Below are 23,520 nucleotides of genomic sequence, written 5' to 3'. Positions count from 1 at the left end.
GACTACAGACTTCGTCATTCTAAAATGACTGAGGAACGGTAGGTAGGACTTGGGTAGGAAGTTTAGGATCGCATCCTTCCCCAGCTGTTCATGTAAAGAGAAATCGAGTTTGCTCAGTTTTTCAATCTACTCGATCATGTATAATACATAATCGATAACAGATGCACCCTCCCTCATTCGAGTATTAAAAATGATGTACCTAGTCTTGTGCCGCTCAACATCGTCAGGAGTATCAAAAGAATCTCTCAACACTTGAAGTATTTTCTCTGGCTGAGCCTTTTCAAACTTTTGACTGAACTCATCGTTCATGGAGGCCCACATGGTGTAACAAACCATGGTGTGGTCATTGAGCCACTTCAAATAAGTATCTCGGATCGCTCTTCAGGCGTTAGGAGTAGGCTCCTCAGGTGCCAGATCCGTTATCACATAAAAGATCCTCTCGTGCTCTAGGACTATCTTTAACTTTCATTATCAATTATCAAAATTCGATCCGATAAGCTTCTCACTGTCCAACAGTGATTGGAGTGATAAGTTTGAGGCCATATCTACACATACAAAAAAAATACAAAGCCTAATTAGTATATAAATTTATTAATCCTAAAGACTTGAACTTTAGTCTAAAGGTCCTTCCACTATTTTATACGAATTGGTAGCCTCTACATCCAATTCGAAGAATTATCTTAATTCCTTAGCAGATACTAGAATCCACATAGACTACATACAGGCTCGAGGATGGCTCGGTCAACCCATATGCACCTAAGGGTAGGTTCTCAATCAATTGTTTTTCTAAATAACTTCTCGTAATTAATTTAGCCCCAGATTTTATTTCAGTAGGAGATGGGCCTCTACTGAAAATTTTGATTAGGTCAAACCATTAACATGAACCTACTCAGTGATTCTACCTAATGAGTGATCGAGCTCGAGGATGGCTTGATCAACCCAACCATCATCAGATAGTTTAACAGAGTCATCATATGATGAATGATAATTTTATTATTCAGAGTGAACACCAGACGGATGGCACCTGCAATGTCAATCATAAATAATGGATCTATTATCACTCACCTTAATGGGAGGCTATGATCTAGTTATCACCATAACCAGTTTATTTTAGGGACCTAATAATTTAGAGAGTTTAATCGATTTAGAGAAAAGAGAAGAGAAGAAAAGATCAGTTAGTAGATCATAATCCTCCCATTGACTTTATCAAGTCACTGAATCGAGTTAGGTCATGCTGATTGAACTGACACCTAGATCAGTCATACTAATTAACCTTAATGGCATGGGCTAACTCGAATCACTTAGCGATCTAATCAAAATATAGTTCAGCAAATCGGCCAGGTAAGTGAGATCGATGGGAGGATCTGCTAAGCTTGCCTTAGATACCATCGAAATGACTAGATAAGCTGCTCTCAATTAAAAACCACCGGTCGAAATGCCAAATTTACTTTAGACACCAATTGGTTAACTCGTTTTGATTTAACCAATTTAATGATTCGGATTCAACCACTGAGCCACAATCAAGGTCTATTTGGTCAAATCAAAGATATGGACTTGACCATCTATAACTATTAGACTAGAGAAATCCTGATTAATCTAATTCAATATTTGATTAGACTTAATCAATTTCTCTATATGGTCAATTAATTCTTTGATTTTAACCTTAGATCTAACCTAATTAAAGAGAAGGATCTGATTTGAGCTAACCCATACCTCATGTTTTATGCAATGCCATTAGATCTAAATCATAATTCTAGATCTATTGAGTTTAACACTTAATTTTCAATTGAGTTTAACACTTAATTTGCATAAACATGGTTAAGATTTTAAAAATAATTTTTTATATAAATTTTTTACATCAAATCATAAAATTTTTTAGATCAAAACTAAATTTTTATGATTTTTAAATTAAAATAATTTTAAGTAAATAAAATTAGATGTAACTAGTTTCTTCGCAACTTGCATCACATACAACAACACCTAGGATTTCAAGATCTAGAATTTTACAAGAAAGTAAGTTTTCACTTTTCATTTTCTTCTTCATGGGACCTCACAGTGGCATCCCTATACGTCATGAAGAGTACTTCATTGAATGAAAAGAGAGGGTCATGAAATCATACTTGCTCTTATGATCGAATGGCCTGGTGATTATCTAATTCGAGTACTTTGCTACTCAGAATATCTAATCTAAATAGATAATAATCAGATCTAAAAATAAACTAATTTAGATCTAATCTAAATCATAAATAATCAAATAAAAAAAAAATCAGATCTAAAGTCATATTAATTCACATCAAAATAATCTGGCTCTGATATCAGTTGAAAGAAATATGCGGTAATGCAGTACATGTGATTTTAAAAATTTTGTGCAGTAAAAATGAAAGATTAAATAATTTAATCCTGATGACATGCATAAGATCTAATTTTAAACTACCACATTATAATCTATGATATGAAAAATATGCACTCTAGATCTGAAAACAAAACATGCATCGATCTCATCGATGCTGAAAACCTAGATCTAACTATTAGATCAACTATAGGAATCAAAACAAGTTAGAGATCATTACCAAACAAATTTTGATCTTGATCTTCTCTGATCCAATAGTTGGAGAGGATATTCCTCAGGTCACTTGCAGCCACACGAAGTTGTCTGATCTCTATAAAAAAATCTATGTGAAGACGGCACAGATCAGGGACTTGAAGGTACTAGCTTGCAAGCAACTTTGATAGCTAATCTTTTTCTTCTTCTACAAGCACCTTGAACACTCCAAAGCAATAGAGGATCTGAAGGAGGAAGAGAGAAGGAGGAGAAGAGCTTTGGAATACCAAAAAACACTAAGGGAATTGATCATCCATGACACCAAAGGAGAGGAGACCCCTTTTTATAGACTGGGAATTAGGGTTTCATCCAAGAGAGGGCGCCATATTCTCCACACCACAAACCTTTTTGGGCATCCAAAAATTTCCAGATTAGAGAGTTGGTGTGGGGAGGGTGATTTGATATCTCACACACCCAAAAACTCTTCAAGAAAAATAAGAAAAAATCAATATGGTGCCAATAAATTTTCTTGTATGAAAAAATATTTTCCTAGTTTACATCTTATCTCTAATTCGGATCGCATTCGAATTAGGTAAGAGATAAGATTATGACTCATCAAATATTGCCGTCCACTCTTATTGGACCCTCTATCATGATGCCAAAAATTACAACCCAAATCCAATTAGGTGTGGAGAAATTTGCATGGGTTTAGGGCGCAGGAGATAAGGATAGAGTCCAAGCTAACAAGAACTCTTCATTTTCAATTCTAATTCTAATTCAAATCAAATTTGGATTGAACCTACTGATGAAAATAAATCTAATCCAATTAGAAATCCAGATATCTCATCAAATTTTTAACCTAATTAAAAATTAATCGAGTCAAAATCTTGATCAAATTAGGATCAAATTTTCCTTGTAATCGGGCTCGATCATATCAAACACTATCAGAGTCGAATTGAATCCAATTCAATTAGACTTAATCCAAAGCTCTTTGTTCAATCAAATTGAGTCAATTAGTAATCTAATTACTAATTAATTATCCATTAATAATAGAGTTTCAGTCCTAATGGGACTCTTCTACAGAGTCCTAGTCTAAGTAGGATTCTTCACCAGAGTCACAATCCAATTGAACTCTTCAGCCATCTTATCTGATCAAATTTTTTAATAAGTATGACCCCATAGGTTCGAACCTAAACCAACAGTATAGGAACAACTTTCTATACCAATCGATGTAACTATCTAGTAATGGTGACCCGACGACCGGATAGGTCGAAGTGTTGCAAAGCAACCTTCTAGAACCTACTGACGTATGGTTGCCGTATAATTTATCCTTGATCCAAACGCTCAAGGTGACCTAAGGTTTAACTGTCAACCTTAATTTAGTCGACCGCATTATATTTCAACCTTTCAAATCCATCTCATGGATTATTTTGGCTAAGGTTTTGCTAAATTGAAATACACAGATGCATATCTCCTACTAATTTAGAGGGGTCAATTCCATCTTAACTTACATACCGACTTGATAAGTACTTGACTGCACTCAGTATCCTTCCATCACTGAGTTAGAAACTCAGATGGTCCAGTACTAAAGTACAGTGAGTTGTTTGCAAGTCACCGTGATAGTCTCAAGTCTGAGGAACACTTATATCCATACCCTTCACGAGCTACTCTTGTCAGCAGAGTACTCGGCACATGATCACGTTCGATGTGAATGTACTCTTATATTCCATCTGCATGCCATAACAGTATCTTCACACTCTTTGATTAAGAGGACAACCAACTCATATGGACACAGCAATCTTCACTTGATATCGCTATCGTTCTAGTAATAGCGTATCGTTTGGTCGCGAACATTTTTAAAGACTTAACGACAAATCCTTCTTTGTCGATTAATTATAGTCCTAAGAATTTTATTACAATACAGGAGTTCAAAGATGGTCAATTTGTAATAAAAAATATCAAATAATTTTTATTAATAAAAATTTATATATAATTTATAAGATGAGCACAATCATCAACAGGCTGACGATTGGCTTTGAGACATATTTTCCAACATGAGGCTCTCTGACTAAATGATAGTGTTCAGGATGCTGATGACAATGTCCTGTGATTTAGTCTCAATGGCCCAAATTGAGCGGGAAGGATGTGTGGCGAGATCGAGGAATTAAGGGGAGCAAGTGGTGAGATAGGGAAGGTAGAGGTCGGGGTGCAGGTGGAGGATGGTGGGGTGGCGGCAGAGGATAAAGAAGTAGTCGAAAGAAGGTCTCAACTAGAAAAATAGGTTATGATCCAAACGGATCGGATATCTTTGATAATTTTTTCTCCTTTTATTAAAGCTGCTATATGTTGAATCTTGATTGATGTGGTCTAAAAATGATACGATGGATCTGATTCAATATATTTTTTTTTTTTTCTGTTGAACGAGATGAACTTTAATTAGGAAGGATCGTTACAAAACCTTGAAAAGGCAACATCCGTAACGGATGAAAACGCCGTTTCAATTTATACGCCTAAGATCGCTGGGACGGCGACGGACCGTTACGTGACACCCAGCCCTTCCGGTCCCCGGCTGGCGATGAACCCCCACTCCGTGTTGGAACCTTGTTGAGGGCAAAATTGGAATTCTATATTGAGGAAGTCGGGAAATGGGACAAAATCCAGCATAAGTTTCCTGAAAAAGCTGTTGTTAATTGCGTAAATAAGATAAAAAATAGGGCCTTTCTATTAAATTACGAAAATGCCCAAGACATTCAGCGAACAAATCTAACCTTCATTCTCCAGAGTGATCAAAAATGCATCCAGGGAAGTGCTTGGCGTGGAAGTCACTTTTGGCAATTGGAATACATTGTCAGGTTGTTGGTCATCACGGCCTCATGTTCACCATCGAACGATGAGAATTTCTATAGCTATTTAATAGCCATCTTTATTTTTTGAAATTTATTATCCAAATAATATTAAAAAAAATTTATTTATCAAACTAATATATTTTTTAATTTATTTATTAAAATAATATAAATCTATAAAACGTCATTTGGAATGATATTTTTTTGATAAAAAATACTATTTCAAATGACATTTTATAGTGTCCACGTCACCACCTTCTCATCCCACATGGATCATAAAAAAAAAAAATCATCATTTGAAATGACGTTTTCAAAAATATCATTTCAAATAGTATTTTCAAAAAAAAATAAAAAAAATCATCATTTCAAATGATATTTTTAAAGAAAAAATAAAAAAAATTCGTTGTTTGTAATAATATTTTAAATAAAATAAATAAAATAAATTTTTAATTTTAAATAAATCTTAATTTTAAATAAATTTTAATTATAAAAAAAATAAAATAAATTTTAATTTTATATAATATTTTCAAAGTCCTTCGATGACTTCCTATAAAAATAAGAGAGAAAAAAAATAACAAACAGAAAATCAGTCCGTATCATCGCCGTACCGACCAGTACCGGTGCTGTACTGATTTATACCGGTCCAAACCGCACTGCACCGATCTGATGCTAACTTTTGTAGGATAGAATACATCCCATCTAGAGTCGGTACGTCACGGCATCGGATCAATGCAATGCGATTTGGGCCGATATAAGTCGATACGGTATCGGTACTGGTCGGTACGAGGGTGATACAGATTGATTTTTTGTTAGTTTTTTTTTTTTTTTTGAGAGAACTATTGAAGGGCTTTGAAAATATTATTTAAAATTAAAATTTATTTTATTTTTTATAATTAAAATTTATTTTATTTTATTTTATTTAAAATATTATTATAAATAGTGATTTTTTTTTGTGAAAATAATATTTGAAATGATAATTTTTTTTTTAATTTTTTTAAAAAATATCATTTGAAATGATGATTTTGAAAATGTCGTTTAGAATGATAATTTTGATAATTTTGAAAACGCTATTTCAAATGATGTTTTTAAAAATACTATTTCAAATGATAATTTTTTTTATTTTTTTTAATGATCTATGTGAGATGGAGAGGTGGTGACGTGGATACTATAAATTATGGTGATGTAGATACTATAAAATTCTATTTGAAATGATATTTTTTATCAAAAAAATATTATTTTAAATAATATTTTAAAAATTTATATTAATTTAATAAATAAATTAAAAAATATATTAATTTGATAAATAATTTTTTTTAATATTATTTAGATAATGAACTCTTATTGTTTGCTTGGGCTCGAGTATGACTTTGCTTGGGCTCGAGTACGACGGATACTAGAGTATGACTTTGCAGTAACATCGTATGGCGACGGCCACTGGAACCAACAGGTTACTTTCGGGGGATCGGCCCGCGGGATCGGACGGTTAAAATCGTCAATTTAGAAATATAGACTCCGCATTATCTGTAATTGTATAAAATAGGAGTACTTTTGTTAAAGAGCGTTAACGTTTAGTTTGAGAGCGTTAGGTGCCGTGGGGCTTGGCGAGGCCGCCACGCCCGTATAAAACGGCCCTAAAATTTCCGGGGCCAAGTGTAGAAAGAGATCGAGTCCTTTTATCTCCCTCGCCCTCGGCGTCAGATCTCTTCTCGTTCTCTCTCTGTGCTTGATCTCGGAGAAGCCATGGCGGATCAGCTCACGGACGACCAGATCTCTGAGTTTAAGGAGGCCTTCAGCTTGTTCGACAAGGACGGAGACGGTCAGATTCCTCCGCTTAGCTTCCTCTATGTTATTTCCTTGCCATCTTCTCCGTTGGATCCATATATTACTGTAATTTGTTTCCTTTTCCGTTGGTTCTGATGTCTTTTCGGTCAGATCTGGTGGTTGATCTGATTGTGTTTCTATATTTTTTTGGGGGTGTTACATTATCGATGCAGGGTTTCGTCATTGTTTTTGATTTATATCACAAGATAGGTTGAAGTATATGGGTGTTGTTCGTTTTGATACGATCTTTATATATTCTTGATTTTTCTCGCGTCGATTCTTTTGGAAGTTGGATCCTTTTTTTTTTTTTTTTCAAGATGAACTTTAAGGATGGTGTGTATTTGATTGCCTGTTTGTTGCTTCTCAATCCAGATTTATTTGGGTTTAGAATTATTTATTTATTTATTTTGCTTGAATTGATGACTAGTAAATGCTTCTTGATCGCTGATTACATCTCTTATAACTTCTGTTGATTGATCTGAGATTTTTGTGTGTTACATTTTCTTTTTCGGATTTTTATGGAGCACGAGTGTAAAACAGTGACAGATGATACCTTTTTCAACAATGGTCATATTGCTTGTTGGGAACTAAGATCATCGTAGTATTGATAGTGTGTTGATGGACTGAGATTTAATACTAAACCTGGAACATAAACCATATAATTCCACATTGTTCATGACAACGTTACACTTGTTTGGCATAATGACTGGTTAGTTATTGAATTGTTTCCTCCTGATTTAGCATGATTTGCTAATTTTGAAAGGGAACTTGATATGACGTCCTGCTCCTATCCCTGCTCGTTTTGCAGTGCAGCATGGTGCATGTTGTGATTCAACAGCCCTCTTGTGAATCACGCCAAACCCTGTGAATCATGCCAATCCCCTCTTGCCATGTTGGCAATGGGGGAGTCGTGAGGGGCTATAAATGGGGGTACCCAAGGGTTCCTCTAAATTTCTTGGATAGTGTGAACGGTGCTACAACTTTAGATAGTTTTAATGGATGTTATATGGATAAACTTCAGAAGGGGGAGGAAATATGCTTGATGCAATAAGTTGTCACTTATGTTGTAGGCTTGACACATGGGGTTCCCCTTTTTTGGGTGAAGTGGGAGGTCAAAGACCTCAAGAAACACTACATAAAATGCAAATAGGTGTAACATAGAGCATCATTCTGAATCAAGTGAGCAAAATTTGATGAAAAATTTAGTGTCCAATGAGGTCTAAAGTTTGTATGTCTTCTAGCAAGCCATTCCATAGAGGAGTTAGCTTCTCTGAATATGTGATGCACCTTAAAATGCTGTAACTGGGATATGAGTTGACTTATATCGTGAAGCAAAGGATGAAGTTGGCTGACTCTGAAAGCTTCTGATATCCATTTAATAACAACATCAAGGTCCCCTTCTACGATGATCTTACTACAATGTAATCCATTAATAGTTGACATTAAACCTTCCTATGCAGCCCAAAGCTCAGACAGAGGAACTGAAGCCACAGAAAAAACTCTGGAACCAGCCAACAAGGCTTGACCAAGGTGACTTCCAAGCAAAAAACCAGCACCAGCTTATCCTAGTACAAAGGAGTTATCAAAATTGATTTTAACTACACCGGGGGGAGGGGGTACCTAATGAACTTCCTTGTTAATTAATTGAGATGAGCTACTGGTGCTACAGATATCCCGGTGCTCTAGAGTAATTGTTGTTATCACCTTCAATGCCTCATGAAATTTCAAATTCAGATTGATTTCCGAATTAGCCAACTACCTTGAGGTAGTATGTGAACCTTGAAAATGCTTGTTATTCATTAATTTCCATAATAGCCAACGACAATAAGGGACAATAGATTGACTGTGAAAATATCTCAAATTAAACATAGCATGTAAGGAATCAATGGAGATGAAATTGAAATCAGTGGAGAAATATGCCCAAAGATGATTCTAAGTTGATATAGCTGCTGAACAGGCAATTAATACATGTTCTAAATCCTCTTTTAAACCATAAACATCACAAGCAATGGCATGTTGCTGGAGGATGCGTCTTTGAAACAATAAGGCTTGCAGCATAGTTAATACCATAAGAGCTTCCACCAAAACATTTGAATTCGAGGTGCTGCTTTCAACTTCCAAACAGAGGTATGAAGCTCAATGGATTGAGAATTCATTTGTAATTCAGACCTTAAATTCTTGTGTACAACAGATTGTGGTGGAATAGCATGCTGGTTAACAATATTGCTGTTCGATTCCTAAAGAAGAAAAACAAATAAAGTGTAATTTCTCCTCCTCTCTTGCAGTTTTTGTTTTTCCTTTTCAAAAAAATCCTATGGGTCATACCCACCATATAACTAAAATAGGGATCTTAGGTCCCTCTTATTAATATCACATGGCAAGAACCCCAAAGTTTTGGTTGTGCCAGCATCAAGTTGTGATTGATAATGATTCAAAAAGCCCTCCAATAACCTAGTCGCTGAGCTGCACAGATAGTTTACGTATTAAAGCTTCTTTGATCAAATTTAAGGTTTCTGAAATTCAAATCTTCCAGCTAATGATAATCTTCTTGCAGTTAGCTCAGATGTTCCATTTTTGAGCTTTCTTCAGGATTTTCCAACTGTCACAGTTGCTCTAGTAGTAATAAATGTTAATCTAGAGAAACATGCTACATTAAGTTTCCATCATGTAATTTATTAAAACAAAAACTGAATCAAAAGATGAAACATTAGGATCATGAAGATAATCTTGTCGCACTTATACTGAGGAATATTATATTTTGTGAAGGCCTTTTGATTAAGCACTTTTAGAACAATTCTGATGAAAGGATTTTTTATGATGTGTTTTGTCAGCTAGGTGATAAAGAACATTTTGCAACCCATGGATGGAAAAACCGGATAGAGTAATTTGAATGAGTCTAGCTATGACCAAATCTAGCTAAAACTAATTAGATTGAGGTTAGACCTCAAAACCTATCAATTAATCGGTCAGATAGGGGTCAGATGTAGTTTATGTGAAGCTCGTTGAAGTTTCTGGTTTACATGTCCCGCCTTGTTTAGGAGAAATGTTGAGTCAGTTTTAGTTGTTGATAGCTTGCTGTCCTTCCTTTTTTTTTTGGCGCCAGGTGGGGTGGTGGTGGTGAGTAACTATCGAGTGTTCTGAGGATCATTTTAATTTGCTGAGAGTTTGGAATATCTTACCAAATGGAAATTTAGAATTTATGATTTATTGATTAGTCTATGAGATAGATATGGCATGTCATGATTATAATTTACTTGGATAATAATTTCACTCAATACATCAATTAATTAGACCGTTATAATTGATATCTGAAAACAAAAAACTAGAAAAGTAGAAGGATAACTAGGATATTATTGTTCATATCGGTCAGTAAATACCAATTATATCTCGAAATAAGATTGTTCTTTGTAAAGAATGGAGTATGTCAAGGTTTATGATACTGTTGCATGTTCAGCCGTTGAGGAATATAGCCATCATAGTTTTGTTGTCCGACATATCACCTTGTGAAATCCTGTAGAGTCTCAGTGTTCATATGATGTTATGAGTCTGACACCTTTGGTCTGATTTTTCATTTGTTGTGTTCAAAAATATTCATGAACTATATTAACCAATCAATTTCTGTAATTTTGATAATCACATGCTGGAGACTTTCCATTTCTTTGTGTCATGAACATTGAAATATGTGAGCAGCCTAAACCTATTTAATGGAACATTTTGATCTGGTCAAACCTATGAGCTAAGCTCGACTAAGATTAGAGTTTTAGCTCAAACTGAACCCATTTTGGTAAAAATTGGGTATAATCTTGAATAGATTGGAAAACAAAATCCCAAGTATCGAATATTGTTCACAAGTGATATATAATCAGAACTCCAAATATGCTCTTCATTCTTGGAAATGTATATCGGATTTGATGAAATAGGATGGGTTAACATGGTAATTCTAGATGCGTAATGACCCTGAATTTATGAATTATTTCTCTGCTTTTAATTAGCAGAAAGGAAAAACAAGATAAATTTAGACATCAACCAAAAGCTGACCAACCGAAGGTCACTGAATGATCCATCTGAATAATGAATCAGGAAATCCAGGAACAGATTGCTTTTCTAATATTGCCAAAGTTTGAAATATATGTGCATCACATTTTTTAATCAGAAAATGGGTCTTCCTGTTGATTTTATTTTTATTATGTGTATCAGTTCACACTATGTCTACTAATTAATTTTGTCAGAGCCTGGCCTTCTTAAATCCACTAGCTAACATGAATTGTGGATTTTGAGTGCCCTAACATATAATATATGATGTAATGAGAGCTCTAATATATAATATGATGTATGAGTGCCCTAAATATATAACATGTCTAGTGGTATTTTAAGCTGACTGACTGAATGGATTGCTTTTCTAATATAGCCAAAGTTCGAAATGTATGTGCATCACATTCTTTAATCAGAAAATGGCTCTTCCTGTTGATTTTATTTTTAATATGTGTCAGTTCACTGTTTCTACTATCTTAGGAGCCTGACCATTTTAAACTCGCGAGCATGTCTTGTGGAATTTTGAGTGCCCTAGTGTATAATATGATGTAATGAGTTCACATCTTTGGTCTGATTTTTTATTTTTGATATATAAAGTTGTATTAGGACTGTTTTAAGTTCATTAGGTCTGAGCAACTTTAAAATGGTAAGAAGCAAGCAAACTGAATCTCCCATTGGTTGCAGCCCAGCATGGACATACGTGCTTACAGGCTGATGTCAGTGACTTAATTCACTTTTCTTTGCTGTTAGGCCTTGTAGAAGCTCTCTTTCTCTCCCGTCCTCCCCCTTTGTATGTGTGTGTGTGTGTGTGTGTGTGTGTTTACATGCATGTGTGCTGCCTGTGTATGTGTGTTTTACTTTCATGGCCATTGCCATTTTTGTCTTCCTCTATTTTGTTCTATGTATTGCTTAGGAAATCAGATATGGCTCGAGAAGAATAGTCGCTAAATGGATAAGAATCAAGTTTTTAATAGGAAATGGCATGACTCTGATTTCTGCAGGAGACAAGTGAGGTAGCAGAATACAAGTTTGGCTAGTCCTTGATAAAAAAAGACAGTCATTTTGAAAAGCATGTATTTGTCAAAATTTGCAAAAAAAATTCATAACACTGCTATTGCAAGAAACTTTCACAGTACCTACCCCTCCTTTTTCTGAATTGCTTTTTAATGAAGGATGAACTAATTCTGTTTACGCATTTATCAATTATTGAGCACTAATCAGTACTTTTATCTGTTCTATGGAATCGCTATTGCAAGAAATTTAGAAAAGTTTCGGTTAGAATAATGTACCTGTTGCAACAGTTTTCTTCCTTGAAGCCATAGGATCAATGATTATCTGCCTTGAAGCCATAGGATCCATGATTAGGCAGTTCTGTTTTCAGTAAGAAAGCAGGGAACTATTGCAAACCTCTGACAGCTAAATGCTTCTTCTGAATTAAGGTTTAAGTATGCATGTACAAAGTTCACATTTAGTGGGTGATTAACCAATTGAAAATCTAAGTCTTAAAGGAACATGGTTTAATATATCATAGAATGACCGATTCCAACTTGATGAAGGTATCATTATTATTTGATTTTTGTGCCATGTTGTTTAGTGGACTAGAATTTTTACCAATATTCCTTCATACAGCTGCTGGATGTTGCTTAAACACTAGATTATTGATTTAGGATAACATGAATTTCTGCAAGAGGAGGTGATTTATGACCAGGCATAGTCTGCTGCACCAATTCCAGCTTTGGTGTTAGCTGATTGCCAAGGTGTTGTGAGAATACCAGGATGGTATTTTTCTAGATTTCATAGTCCATGAAGCTTCAAGTTATGTTTTTATATGTAATTTACAAGAAGTTTCACAATGATAGCTTTTTCCAATGGATTTGATTTTAGACTTTCTTTTCGCATTCAATTAAAATGGAAGTAGAGAGGGTTAGGGGTGGGGGGAGAGAGAGAGGCTTTCCTTCTGCCTATCAATCTTCTACATCCCAGGTCTCCATTCTACCGTTCGGCTTTGAGTTGATCCCCGTTCCCATCTTTTAAAAGAAGACAAAATGTGACCCCAGCTATCTCTTGCTAGGGTAGGCTTCAATCATTGGGCTTTCTCTTTTTTTTTTTTTTTTGAAGAAATGTTTCATGATCTGCCTCATCCAATCTTGATAGCCTGCCCTTGATCATTTTCTTTCTTTCATTTTGAGGCAGTCCTTTTATATTTTTGGGCTCTGTAGTGCACCTTTCAGACTTCTCTGATCTAGCTATTTCTGTTGCAGTATTAGATGGTAGAAGTGGTGTGTTTTACTGCTTGGTTGTGAATCATTTGTAGCTTTTACTCATTTGATGACTTTCATGCTTGAGAGAGGCCAAGTAAGATACATAATTTTGGAAAAGCTGCCTGAAGTTTTGAGCTCAATTTGGATATTCATTTGATGATTGTATTCATATTATTTAGTTAGTGATCAAAGAAGTCCTTGGCATCACACTTTCTCGTTCTGCTTCATTGGACTTTGGATGCCTGGTGTAGGCCATTTAGAATAGTGGTTGTTGGCATGTGCGGTAAAGAAATTTTTGTATTGGAGCTAATTATTTATGGCTGGTCCTATTCAGGCATTCATGCCTTGGGGCTTTGTGCATGGTTCAATGGATATAGTTGCAAGATGAAAAGCAATTTCTTGCCTTTGTATTGCAAACTTGGATGCCTAGTTTGTGCTTACCTGCAAAACCCACTTTGTAGTTGCAATCTCTCGGCTGTTATTTCAGAACTAGTAAGTCAGGCCATAACAGTTAATGAAATTAGGTCGCCATTTAGCTGTAGCTTGTGAAAGGTTTTAAGTTGCAAACAGGGTCCCTGCAATCCCTCAACTGAGAGGGAGATCTCTTCCTAGAATTCATAATATTCTTCAGCTAAGTATTTATGTTGTTTCATAGATGGTAGTTGATCTCCACAAGTAGTATTCATGGTGGGCTTTGTTATAACAGAACCTTTTTTAGGAGGTTTTAAGGGGTCCATGAAGCATAAGCTAGTTTCTCTTTACGAAAGATTATGATACCCTATAATACATAACCGTGAATTGCTGACATTGGAGGTGAATTCTTGCTGTTCAATCATGTTTGTTCATGCCAAAAGATGGATTTGTGAATTTGATGTTATTTTAAACATATTCTGTCTATGTTTCAGTTGTGCCAGATTTGCAGTCATTAGTTTGTTAATATGGATTGCTTTGGAGATAGAACACAAGGTTGCGCTTTTTATTTTTAATTGATGCTGATAAGCAGCTAGCAGGTGCTGAATCTGCTTGTGTCAAACTTTATTAGGAAAATAAAATCTTAGAAGTGCAGTTTGTTTTGGGTGAAATTTGAACAGGTTGCATCACAACTAAGGAGTTGGGAACTGTGATGCGGTCACTGGGGCAGAATCCAACTGAGGCCGAGTTGCAGGACATGATAAATGAGGTTGATGCTGACGGCAATGGGACTATTGACTTCCCAGAATTCCTCAACCTGATGGCTCGCAAGATGAAGGATACTGACTCAGAAGAGGAACTCAAGGAGGCCTTCCGAGTGTTTGACAAGGACCAGAATGGCTTCATCTCAGCTGCTGAGCTCCGCCACGTCATGACCAACCTTGGTGAGAAGTTGACAGATGAGGAGGTTGACGAGATGATCCGTGAGGCTGATGTTGATGGTGATGGCCAGATCAACTATGAGGAATTTGTTAAAGTCATGATGGCCAAGTGACCTCTCAAGATGACATAAAAAATATGAGGAAATTTCATGGAAGATATGCAGTAAAATACGATCGTTTATCTGGATAGCTTCAGTTGTGAAACAACACAGGGATGACCCTTTCTCTCTCTTCTTGTGTATCATGGGTGGTATTGTTCATTGCACTATTCATCCATGGTTCTCTGAATCTGTCCTCTGTTTCCATCTTGGTATTTGGGTTTTGCTTGGATCGATATGTAGTCCTATTTCTGCAGCTTCCTTTTCCCATCTGTTGCAAACCGGAACAATGAAGACATCCTCTTTCTTGACCTTTTTCTATTGTTTTAATATTTTATTATGTCATGATTATTGCGTAGCTGTGAAATTTTTTTATTCTGATACTTGAAAATGCTGTTATTTTTTGGTGCTTTGGTTGTTCTGGTAATCAGGATGCCTTGCCTTGTGTCAAGGCGCTTGGCGTTCTTCTGTGTTAGTGCGAATCTTATGTGATGACTGGGTGGTGCCGGTTGCAGTAGAGGCAGAGACAAACTGCTACCTGGATCGTTGGGTATTGAGTGGTTTTTAGTTTCTATTACGTCGAAGTGCAATCTACGGTAGTTCCGTATTTTCTTAGGGTTCGTTTGGTTAGTCATTAAAAAAATATATTTTTTTAATTTTTTAATTTTTTAAAAAATAAAAATTACAAATAAATATTTAAAAATCAAAAAAATAAAAATAATTATTATATATGAAAAATAAAAATTTTTATTTTTTAAAATTTATTTTTTTATTATTTTTTTTCTTCACAAAGACGTCGAACCATAAAGTAAAGAATTCGAATTTTTCTTCTTCATCGAGGTCTTTATCTATCCTTTTTTTTTTCTTTTCGAATCTTTCTTCTTTGTCGAGCTTTTTTTTTTTTATCATTTTCAAATATTATTTTTTGCTTTATAACAATATCATTATTAAACATATTTTTTATTTTTATTTAATAATAAAAATTAAAAAAATAAAAAATATTTTTTAAAAATTAAAAAATCAAAATCAAAAAGTGTAACCAAATATATCCTTAGTTGCTGCTCTTTTGAGATCAAATTTGTGGATGATGCAATCAGATGAATGTGATAGGGCTACTTTATCATCTATGGGTTGGAGTGGTTTGATTGATTAAAATAATAAAATAATTTAAGGCTTTGAGATATGTAAATCGTTATCTTTAAAATAATATTTGTTCGCTCAAATAAATTTGCTAATTGGTTTGTAGCAAATCATCCTCCGAATACAACAATCTTATGGAATTTTGTAGAGAGCAATTTTGCATATATGTGAAATAGATGGAAGAATAAAGGTTTTGAGATAGCGGAGAGATTGTTGTATCTGATCACAAAGTTCTATATTTATAAAGCCTGAATATGTGCATTTTTTCTCAGATACGTCATTTATGTACATGCATGACTTTTTAATATGTAAATACATGATTTTTTTAGTTTAAACTAAAGTTTAATATCAATGGTTATCTTATAATAGTGAAACGGTACAAAAGCACCTCTTCAAGGTCATAAGGTTTTAATTTTACAACAAAGTTTATCAGGTAGATATATCTTGAAAAGAAGCCTCTTCCAAAAAAACAACTGTAAATATCCAGTGGCCTTTTCCTTTCTTAGTCATTTATTTATTAGAGTTGACCATATGACACATCCGTTGGCCCTTTATCTCCCTCTTTTTTTTTCCATTTCTTTATTAAGCATTATAATCTATCCAACATTCTCTGGCCCTTTATCTCCCTCTTTTTTTTTTCCATTTCTTTATTAAGCATTATAATCTATCCAACATTCTCCCCACTAGATTATAATATTAATTTTTTTCAAGTTTCTAATAATATAATAATACATATATAAAAGTATTTTCTAATTAAAACCTACATCAATGTAAATATTTTAAAGCTTTAATAAAGTTATTGATGGCTGTTGGTGTAAAAATCCACCTGCGTCGGAGAAGCTGGAGTCGAGGGAGTCGCGGTCGCCGCCGGGACCTGCAAAAGAAGTCTAAACCAGAGGTAGGGTTGCTCCGGCAAGACCCTCCGACGCTCAAGTCAGTTCTCTGCCTCAACAAGAATGGAGTGCTCGAACGAAAATTTTAGCAGAGTTTTTAGGTAAAAATGAGGGCTTAGAGAATAATGTATCTGGGGTCCCCCCTTTTATAGGTGGAGGGAGCAACAGACTGATAGCGATGTTTGTAACCGTCCGGCAGTGGGCTGCCCACGGTCAGGAGGAGTTTGTTGCGAAGAGTAGTGGAGTGGAATCGTGGCTATCACCGGGACATGCCACGTGGAGTCTGTCGTGGGGGGTGGAGCGGCGTCCGTTGTCGCGACTTGTCAGAGGATGGAGGAATCGCGTGGTATCCGTCGCAGGAAGTGGAGCAGGATCGTGGCCATTATTGCGGTCTGCCAGAGAGTGATGGAGCCGCGTGAAATCCGTCGCAGGAAGTGGAGCAGAGTCGTGGCCGTTGCTGTGGCCTGCTAGAGGGTCCAGGCCTGTCGGCCGAAGTCCGACTGGAGTGTCTGGTGGAGAGGGGTGGCTAGTTGCCCGTCTAAGAGGAGCTCGAAGTCCGGCTCTCGTGGGAGTTCGGACGAAGTCTTCCTTCAGTTGAAGTCGGGGACGAGGTCCGGCTCCCACGGGAGTCCGGACGGAGTCTTCCCGCAGCTGGAGTCAGAGACGAGATCTGGCTCCCGTAGGAGCCCGGGCGAAGTCTACCTGCAATCAAAGTCAGGGGCGAAGTCCGGCTCCTTTAGGAGTCCGGACGAAGTTTATCAGTAGTGGGGGTCGAGGACGGAGCCCGGCTTCCCGTAGGAGTCCGGGCGAAGCCTTCCAGCAGTCGAGGTCGGGGATGAAGTCCGGATGGAGTCTTCCTTCAGCCGGAGTCGGAGACGAGATCTGGCTCCCGTAGGAGTCCGGGCTGAGTCTTCCTGCAATGGGAGTTGTGGGTGAAGTCCGGTTCCCGTAGGAGTCGGGACGAAGTTTACCTGTAAGCGAAGTCGCGGGCGGAGCTCGGCTCCCGTAGGAGTCCGGGCGAAGTCCGCCTGCAGCCGGAGTCAGGAACGAGGTCCGGCTCTCGTAGGAGTCCGGATGAAATCTGGTAGTTGTAGGAATCTACTGTTGGAGAAGTTCAGCCGTTGACGAAGTCCGGGATAGTTCGGATTGGAGTTGAATCTGGCTGGAAGAAGTCTGGAAGGGATTCGGGGAACAGCTGATAGTCGTAGAAAGTCGGCTGGCGGCGGAGCTCAGTGAGCACTTGGGACGGCTTAATAGATGACTGGGGGAACTCATGTTGAAGGAGCTCGGGTGGTGCAGTGGGAGTTCATCCGTCAGGGGAATTCAGTCAGCACTATGGGAATCCGGCTGTTGGAGAAGTCCGGAGAGATACCATCTGCGGTCAAAAGCCGGAGGAGTCCTGGGAGGGTCAATCCTATCAAGAACTTCGGCTGAGGGTATTTTATACCCAACACCAGTCCCCCTACTTCCGAGTTCGAATTTTGAATGAAGGAAGTACAGAGAGATTGTCACAGCCGAAGTTGCTCCCTTGATGTCCGCGCGCAATCATCCTCAGATATTTTGGCATTTAATGCGCATGCGCTGGAGTCTTTTCAAATCGAGGTGATCCGAAGAGGCTCTTTTGGAACCTGCAGCGGAACGGTGCTCAAGGCGTGGTGCAATAAAGGCTATGTCAGCCATTTGCCACTTTTTAACCGCTCGCTGTGGTGAGTGGGACACGCGACGAAAAGAGACCGGTTAGAGGGGATTCGCAATCGTCATTATGCCGGATCTCGGGGCCTATTTAAACCCGCACTCCTCCTCCAAGAGTCCCGCTTTATCTGACGGTCTCGTTCTGGTGCCCTTCTTCTCCTTGAGAACTCTGATTTTTCTCAGCACCCTTTCCAGCCTTAGGCGTTCCTCGAGCCGTCCCCATTTTTGCACCTTCGCACCTCTCCGAATCGCTTAGGTTAGTCTCGAAACTCCTTCCTCTTTTTGTTCTTCCTTTTGCCGTTCGATCTTTCTTCCTCTTGCTCTGCACATCAGTCCTCCGAGACCTTGTCCGTGATTTTTCCCGATTTTTAGGGATTTCGCCTCTGTAAGTAGTCTTCGTGTGATTCTAGATGTCTTCCAGGGCTTCTTCTTCTAGCAGTTCTAGGAGTTCGTCTGTCTCGGTCTCCCAGAGTCCTCAGGTGGTAGATGAACCGGTAGCTAAAGCTGAACCTCATCCAATTTTTGCACTGGATGCCATTCCTTGTTCTCTGACTCCGGACGAACTCCAACTGATAAGAGTTCAGTATGGGGTTCCTCCGGAGTACGAACTGGAACTTCCTGGCCCGTCCGACCGGGCTAGTGCCCCTCCCCCTGGCTGCTTCTGCCTGTACCAGGAGGTCTTCCGTGCCGGACTTCGACTTCCTCTTCTGCCTTTTGTCATTACTCTTTTCCGATTTCTGGATATTTCTCTGGCTTCGGTTGCACCGAACTCCTTTAGGTTTTTGATAGGGTTCCTCTCTCTTTGTCATATAGTCGAAGTCCAGCCCACCCTTTTCTTGTTTAGATACTTCTACACCTTCAAGCGTCATCCCACGGCGAAGGATTGGTGGTACTTCTCTCCACAGTTCGGTAGAAAGGGGTTGCTGAAAGGTGCCCCCTCTTCTATCCATAACTGGAAGGAGAAGTTTCTTTATGTTCGATGCCCGACCTTGAGGCTAGGGTTGCCCCCTTGGGGCTCCCCGAGGGACTCCGTTCGTCGGGCGCCCAGCCTGGGGGGGACGATCATCAAGCCTCCCAGAAACTCCTCAAATATCCAACTCTTTCTCTCCCCAACCTCCTGAAGGAGCAGTTTCTGTTCAACATCGGCTTGAGCCCCCTGGATCCTGCCAGTATTTCATCTCTCCTTTTCTTTTCTTCTTTTCCTTTCCTTTCCTCTCTTTCTCCTACTTCTCTTCTTTTCTTCTTTTTCACATCCTCTTTCTCTTTTTCTTCTTTTTCTCTCTTCTCTCTCTTTTTTTTTTTTAGGCATGGATGCCGAAGAAGCACAGATGCTTGCCAGGGGCCTGAAGGCTCTCAAAAGAAAGGGCGCCGCGGCCTCTAGGCTAGCGAAGAAGACCAGAGTGGAGGGGATGAGTTCGGCCGCGCCCGCCCAAGCGACCTCAGCCACCGACGTCCTTGCAGACACTAAGCTTCCAGCCGCCCGGGCTTCCTCGAGGGGTTTGAGTTCTCCTACCGAGGTCCCCACCTCGGAGACCCATCCTGAGGAGGTGCCAGGGGGTGAGAGGAGGAAGACCTTGGCCCACAGGGTCGGCAGTCGCCGGGCTGCCACCGAAGAATCCCGCGGCTCTGAAGAGGAGCAGGGGGATGATCTCTTTAGTGACAGGGACCTAATAAAAAAGCTGGTAGACGGGTGTTCACTGCCCAAAGTCGTCTAGAGGATCGTCCACGTTGATCCTGCACAACGAGTCTGGGACTCGCTGGGGGCCTTCCTCGAGGTAAGCAGATTCATCTTCCTTTCTTCCTTTCGCTTCTTCATTTAATTAACTTCTTAGCTCCCATTCTGACCCTCCGGTCGTCCTTGCAGCTCGGGCACCAACTCTTCGCCAACATCGAGACGACAAACAAGGCAGTGGAAGGTCAGCAGGCCGAGGCTGCCCGCCTTAAGGAAATGGCCCTCGAGGCGGTCGGTCTCCGAGAGGCGCTTGAGAGAGAGAGAGATAGACCTCGACAGAATAGAAGGCCGCCTTGGAGGAGATGGTGAGGAGGGCGGAGGCCGAGGTTGCCAACATGGCGGAGCAGATCCCGACTCTGATCTCGGAGGCTAGGGGTCAAGCGGTGGAGGAGTTCAAGGCTTCCACCGAAATGAAGAAGTTGAAGGTTGAGTTCGGCCAAGCCACATTCAATAAAGGGTTCGAGCTCTGCCAGGAGAAGATGGTCGTGAAATTCCCCAAGCTCAACCTCAGCTTCTTGGATGAGGCATCCGAGGATGAAGCCGGACCCTCCACCGCCGTCGCAGCCACTGTGGACCACCCCCCAGAGGTGCCGAGTCCCCCCGTTGATCCAGAGGTCCGAGACCTTTAACCTTGTATTCTTCTTTTGTTGCCATTTTTCTTCTTTCTTTTGTCTTCAAGAAATGTTTAGTCAATAAAATTGGTCTCCTCCTTGTGGGGGACTTTTCTTCTCTTCTTTTTCTTTCTTTCTTTCTTCTTCTTTGTAATGAGCTGTGTCTTAATGCGTTGACCTCCCGATGGCAATGCCCTGCCGAAGTGCTTCCCTTGTCTCAGGAGATTCCGCTGAAGTCCACGATCCAGTGCATGAAGAAGAAAGTTCTTCATTTGATGAAAAAGTAGAAGAAAATGAAAGGCGAGCTCCGCAGGTTGAGGGAGGGTCACTCCGAAGCCACCGCAGAGGCCACCCGCTTCCGAAACCTCCACGTGAAGGGTATCATGGAGTACAGTCGGAGAAAGATGAACTTCGAGAGGGAGCTCGAGGAACACAGGAAGTGCGCCAGTGATCGAATTTGGGCTCAAGCCGCCAAGATTAGTTCCCTCCGAGTGGAGCTGTCGGCCGCTCAGGAGAGAATTAGCCAGTTGGAAGGAAGCTCATCCTGGCTTTTGACTCGGGCCGACAGCGACTGGAAATGATCGAAGAAGGTCTCCATCCTCTAGCAACAGCTCCAGGATGCCGAGGTGAGCTATGATGCGTACCGGGCCGGTTGGTGCAAGTAGGTGGACGAATACAAAGGGAGGCTCAGGATGGCGACCGACGAAGTTGTCTGCCTTCAAGGGCAGCTAGCTGGAGGGGCTCAGCTTGCTTCCGCTCGGGATTCCAGCGAACTCCAATCCCTAAGAAGAACCACAGAAGAGCTATCTGTCGCCCTTGGGGAGAGGAAGGTCGAGTTGCAGCAAGTGAAGATTCAGCTGGCATGCGAGCAACAGGTCGTCAAGGATGCGGAGGCAGAATCTGAGGTCCTGAGAAAAAGGCGTCGAGAGGTGGAGAACGAAAGTCGATGATTTCACCGTAGATACATGGAGATATTAATGAGAGAGAGGGAATTGAAAGCAGAAGTCAAAAGTTTAAGGCGCTCCCTGGCGAGGGTCGAAGCCGAAAGTTCGAGGTCGGAGGAAGCCGGGCCCCCCTGAGGGCTCTTTTTGCCTTTCGTCTTCCCATGTATATATTTTTTCTTTTGTTGTTTTGTCTTGTTCTTGTTGTTTTGCTTTTCTTCCTTTAGCCTGCTGGGCTTTGTAGTGTATATATTGTGAATGAAATGAAAAAGAGATTTTGTGTTACTTCATCCATGCATTGCATTAAATTATCGTCTGCCGAACTTCTTTTGTCTCTTGACTTGTTCGACGTCGGTGTCGTTCGGAGGTGCCCAGTCATCACCATGTTGATTTGCTTTTCTTGTCGTCCATGGCCGTAGGCTCGAGCTCGTGGTCTGAACTTCGCATTACCTTGAAAGAGTCATTATTTTCTTGACCCATGTCGAGAGCCTCCTTAGAGACCAGGGATGTTCGGTAGGAGCTCCCGTCTTTGTTGAGACGAAGTTTCCTATGTTTTTGGCGTAGTTTATTTTTCATCTGTTGCCGATGTAGTTCGTCGCTTTCCTTTTTAATTTTCCTCCTCTTTTCTGAGTGGGGGTCCTCCCCTTGCTTTTCGTGGGGTCACGTAGAGGTGTAGAGGTGCCGTTGAGGGGGCTTTTCTCTTTATCCGATCATGTTGGGCGATCAGGTTTTTGTCATCATCAGGATGAGGTTCTCCTTCTGCTCTTGACGTAGTCGACCTCAGCTCAGGTTAGGATGAGGTTCTCCTTCTGTTCCCAACGAGGCTGTGGGGGCACATAAAGGTCGTTGCGAGGGCCTCTCCCCCCATCCGGTCTAAAAGAATCGGATCTTCGACTTTGCTCATGTCAGGATGAGATTTTTCTCCTATTCCTAACATGGCTGTGGGGGCACATTAGGGCATTGTAGGGCCTCTCCCCCCATTCGGTCTAAAAGAATCAGGCCTTTGACTTTGCTCATGTTAGGATGAGGTTCTCCTCCTGTCCCTAACATGGCTGTGGGGCGCATCAGGCGTTGTAGGGCCTCTCCCCCCATCCGATCTAAAAGAACCAGGCCTTTGACTTTGCTCATGTTAGGGCGAGGTTCTCCTCCTGTCCCTAACATGGCTGTGGGAGCACATAAGGGCATTGTAAAGCCTCTCTCCCCATCCGGTCTAAAAGAATCGAGCCTTTGACTTTGCCTATGTTAGGGCGAGGTTCTCCTCCTGTCCCTAACATGACCATGGGGGCACTTAAGGGCCGTTATATATGGGCCTCTCTCCCGATCCGATCTTAAAATAATCGGACTTTCATTTTGCTCATGTTAGGATGAGATTCTCCTCCTATTCCTAACATGACCATGGGGGCACTTAAGGACCGTTATATGGGCCTCTCCCCCGATCCGATCTTAAAATAATCGGACTTTCATTTTGCTCATGTTAGGACGAGATTCTCCTCCTGTTCCTAACATGACCATGGGGGCACTTAAGGACCGTTATATGGGCCTCTCCCCCGATCCGATCTTAA

General features: G+C 39.8%; 1 protein-coding gene across 1 annotated transcript; it reads left to right on the top strand.

Moving 5' to 3' along the window:
• Positions 1–6,962: 6,962 nt before the first annotated feature.
• Positions 6,963–15,294, top strand: LOC105035282 (calmodulin-7). The gene is made up of 2 exons (XM_010910799.3): positions 6,963–7,201; positions 14,591–15,294. The coding sequence occupies exons 1-2, from the start codon at positions 7,126–7,128 to the stop codon at positions 14,962–14,964; spliced, it is 450 nt and encodes a 149-aa protein (XP_010909101.1). The 5' UTR covers positions 6,963–7,125; the 3' UTR covers positions 14,965–15,294.
• The last annotated feature ends 8,226 nt before the right edge of the window (positions 15,295–23,520 follow it).

The sequence above is a fragment of the Elaeis guineensis genome, chromosome 1 (assembly GCF_000442705.2).
Source record: "Elaeis guineensis isolate ETL-2024a chromosome 1, EG11, whole genome shotgun sequence".
NCBI lineage: Eukaryota > Viridiplantae > Streptophyta > Magnoliopsida > Arecales > Arecaceae > Elaeis > Elaeis guineensis.
Note: the sequence above shows the minus strand (reverse complement) of the source record. Positions and strands in the feature narration are given on the sequence as shown.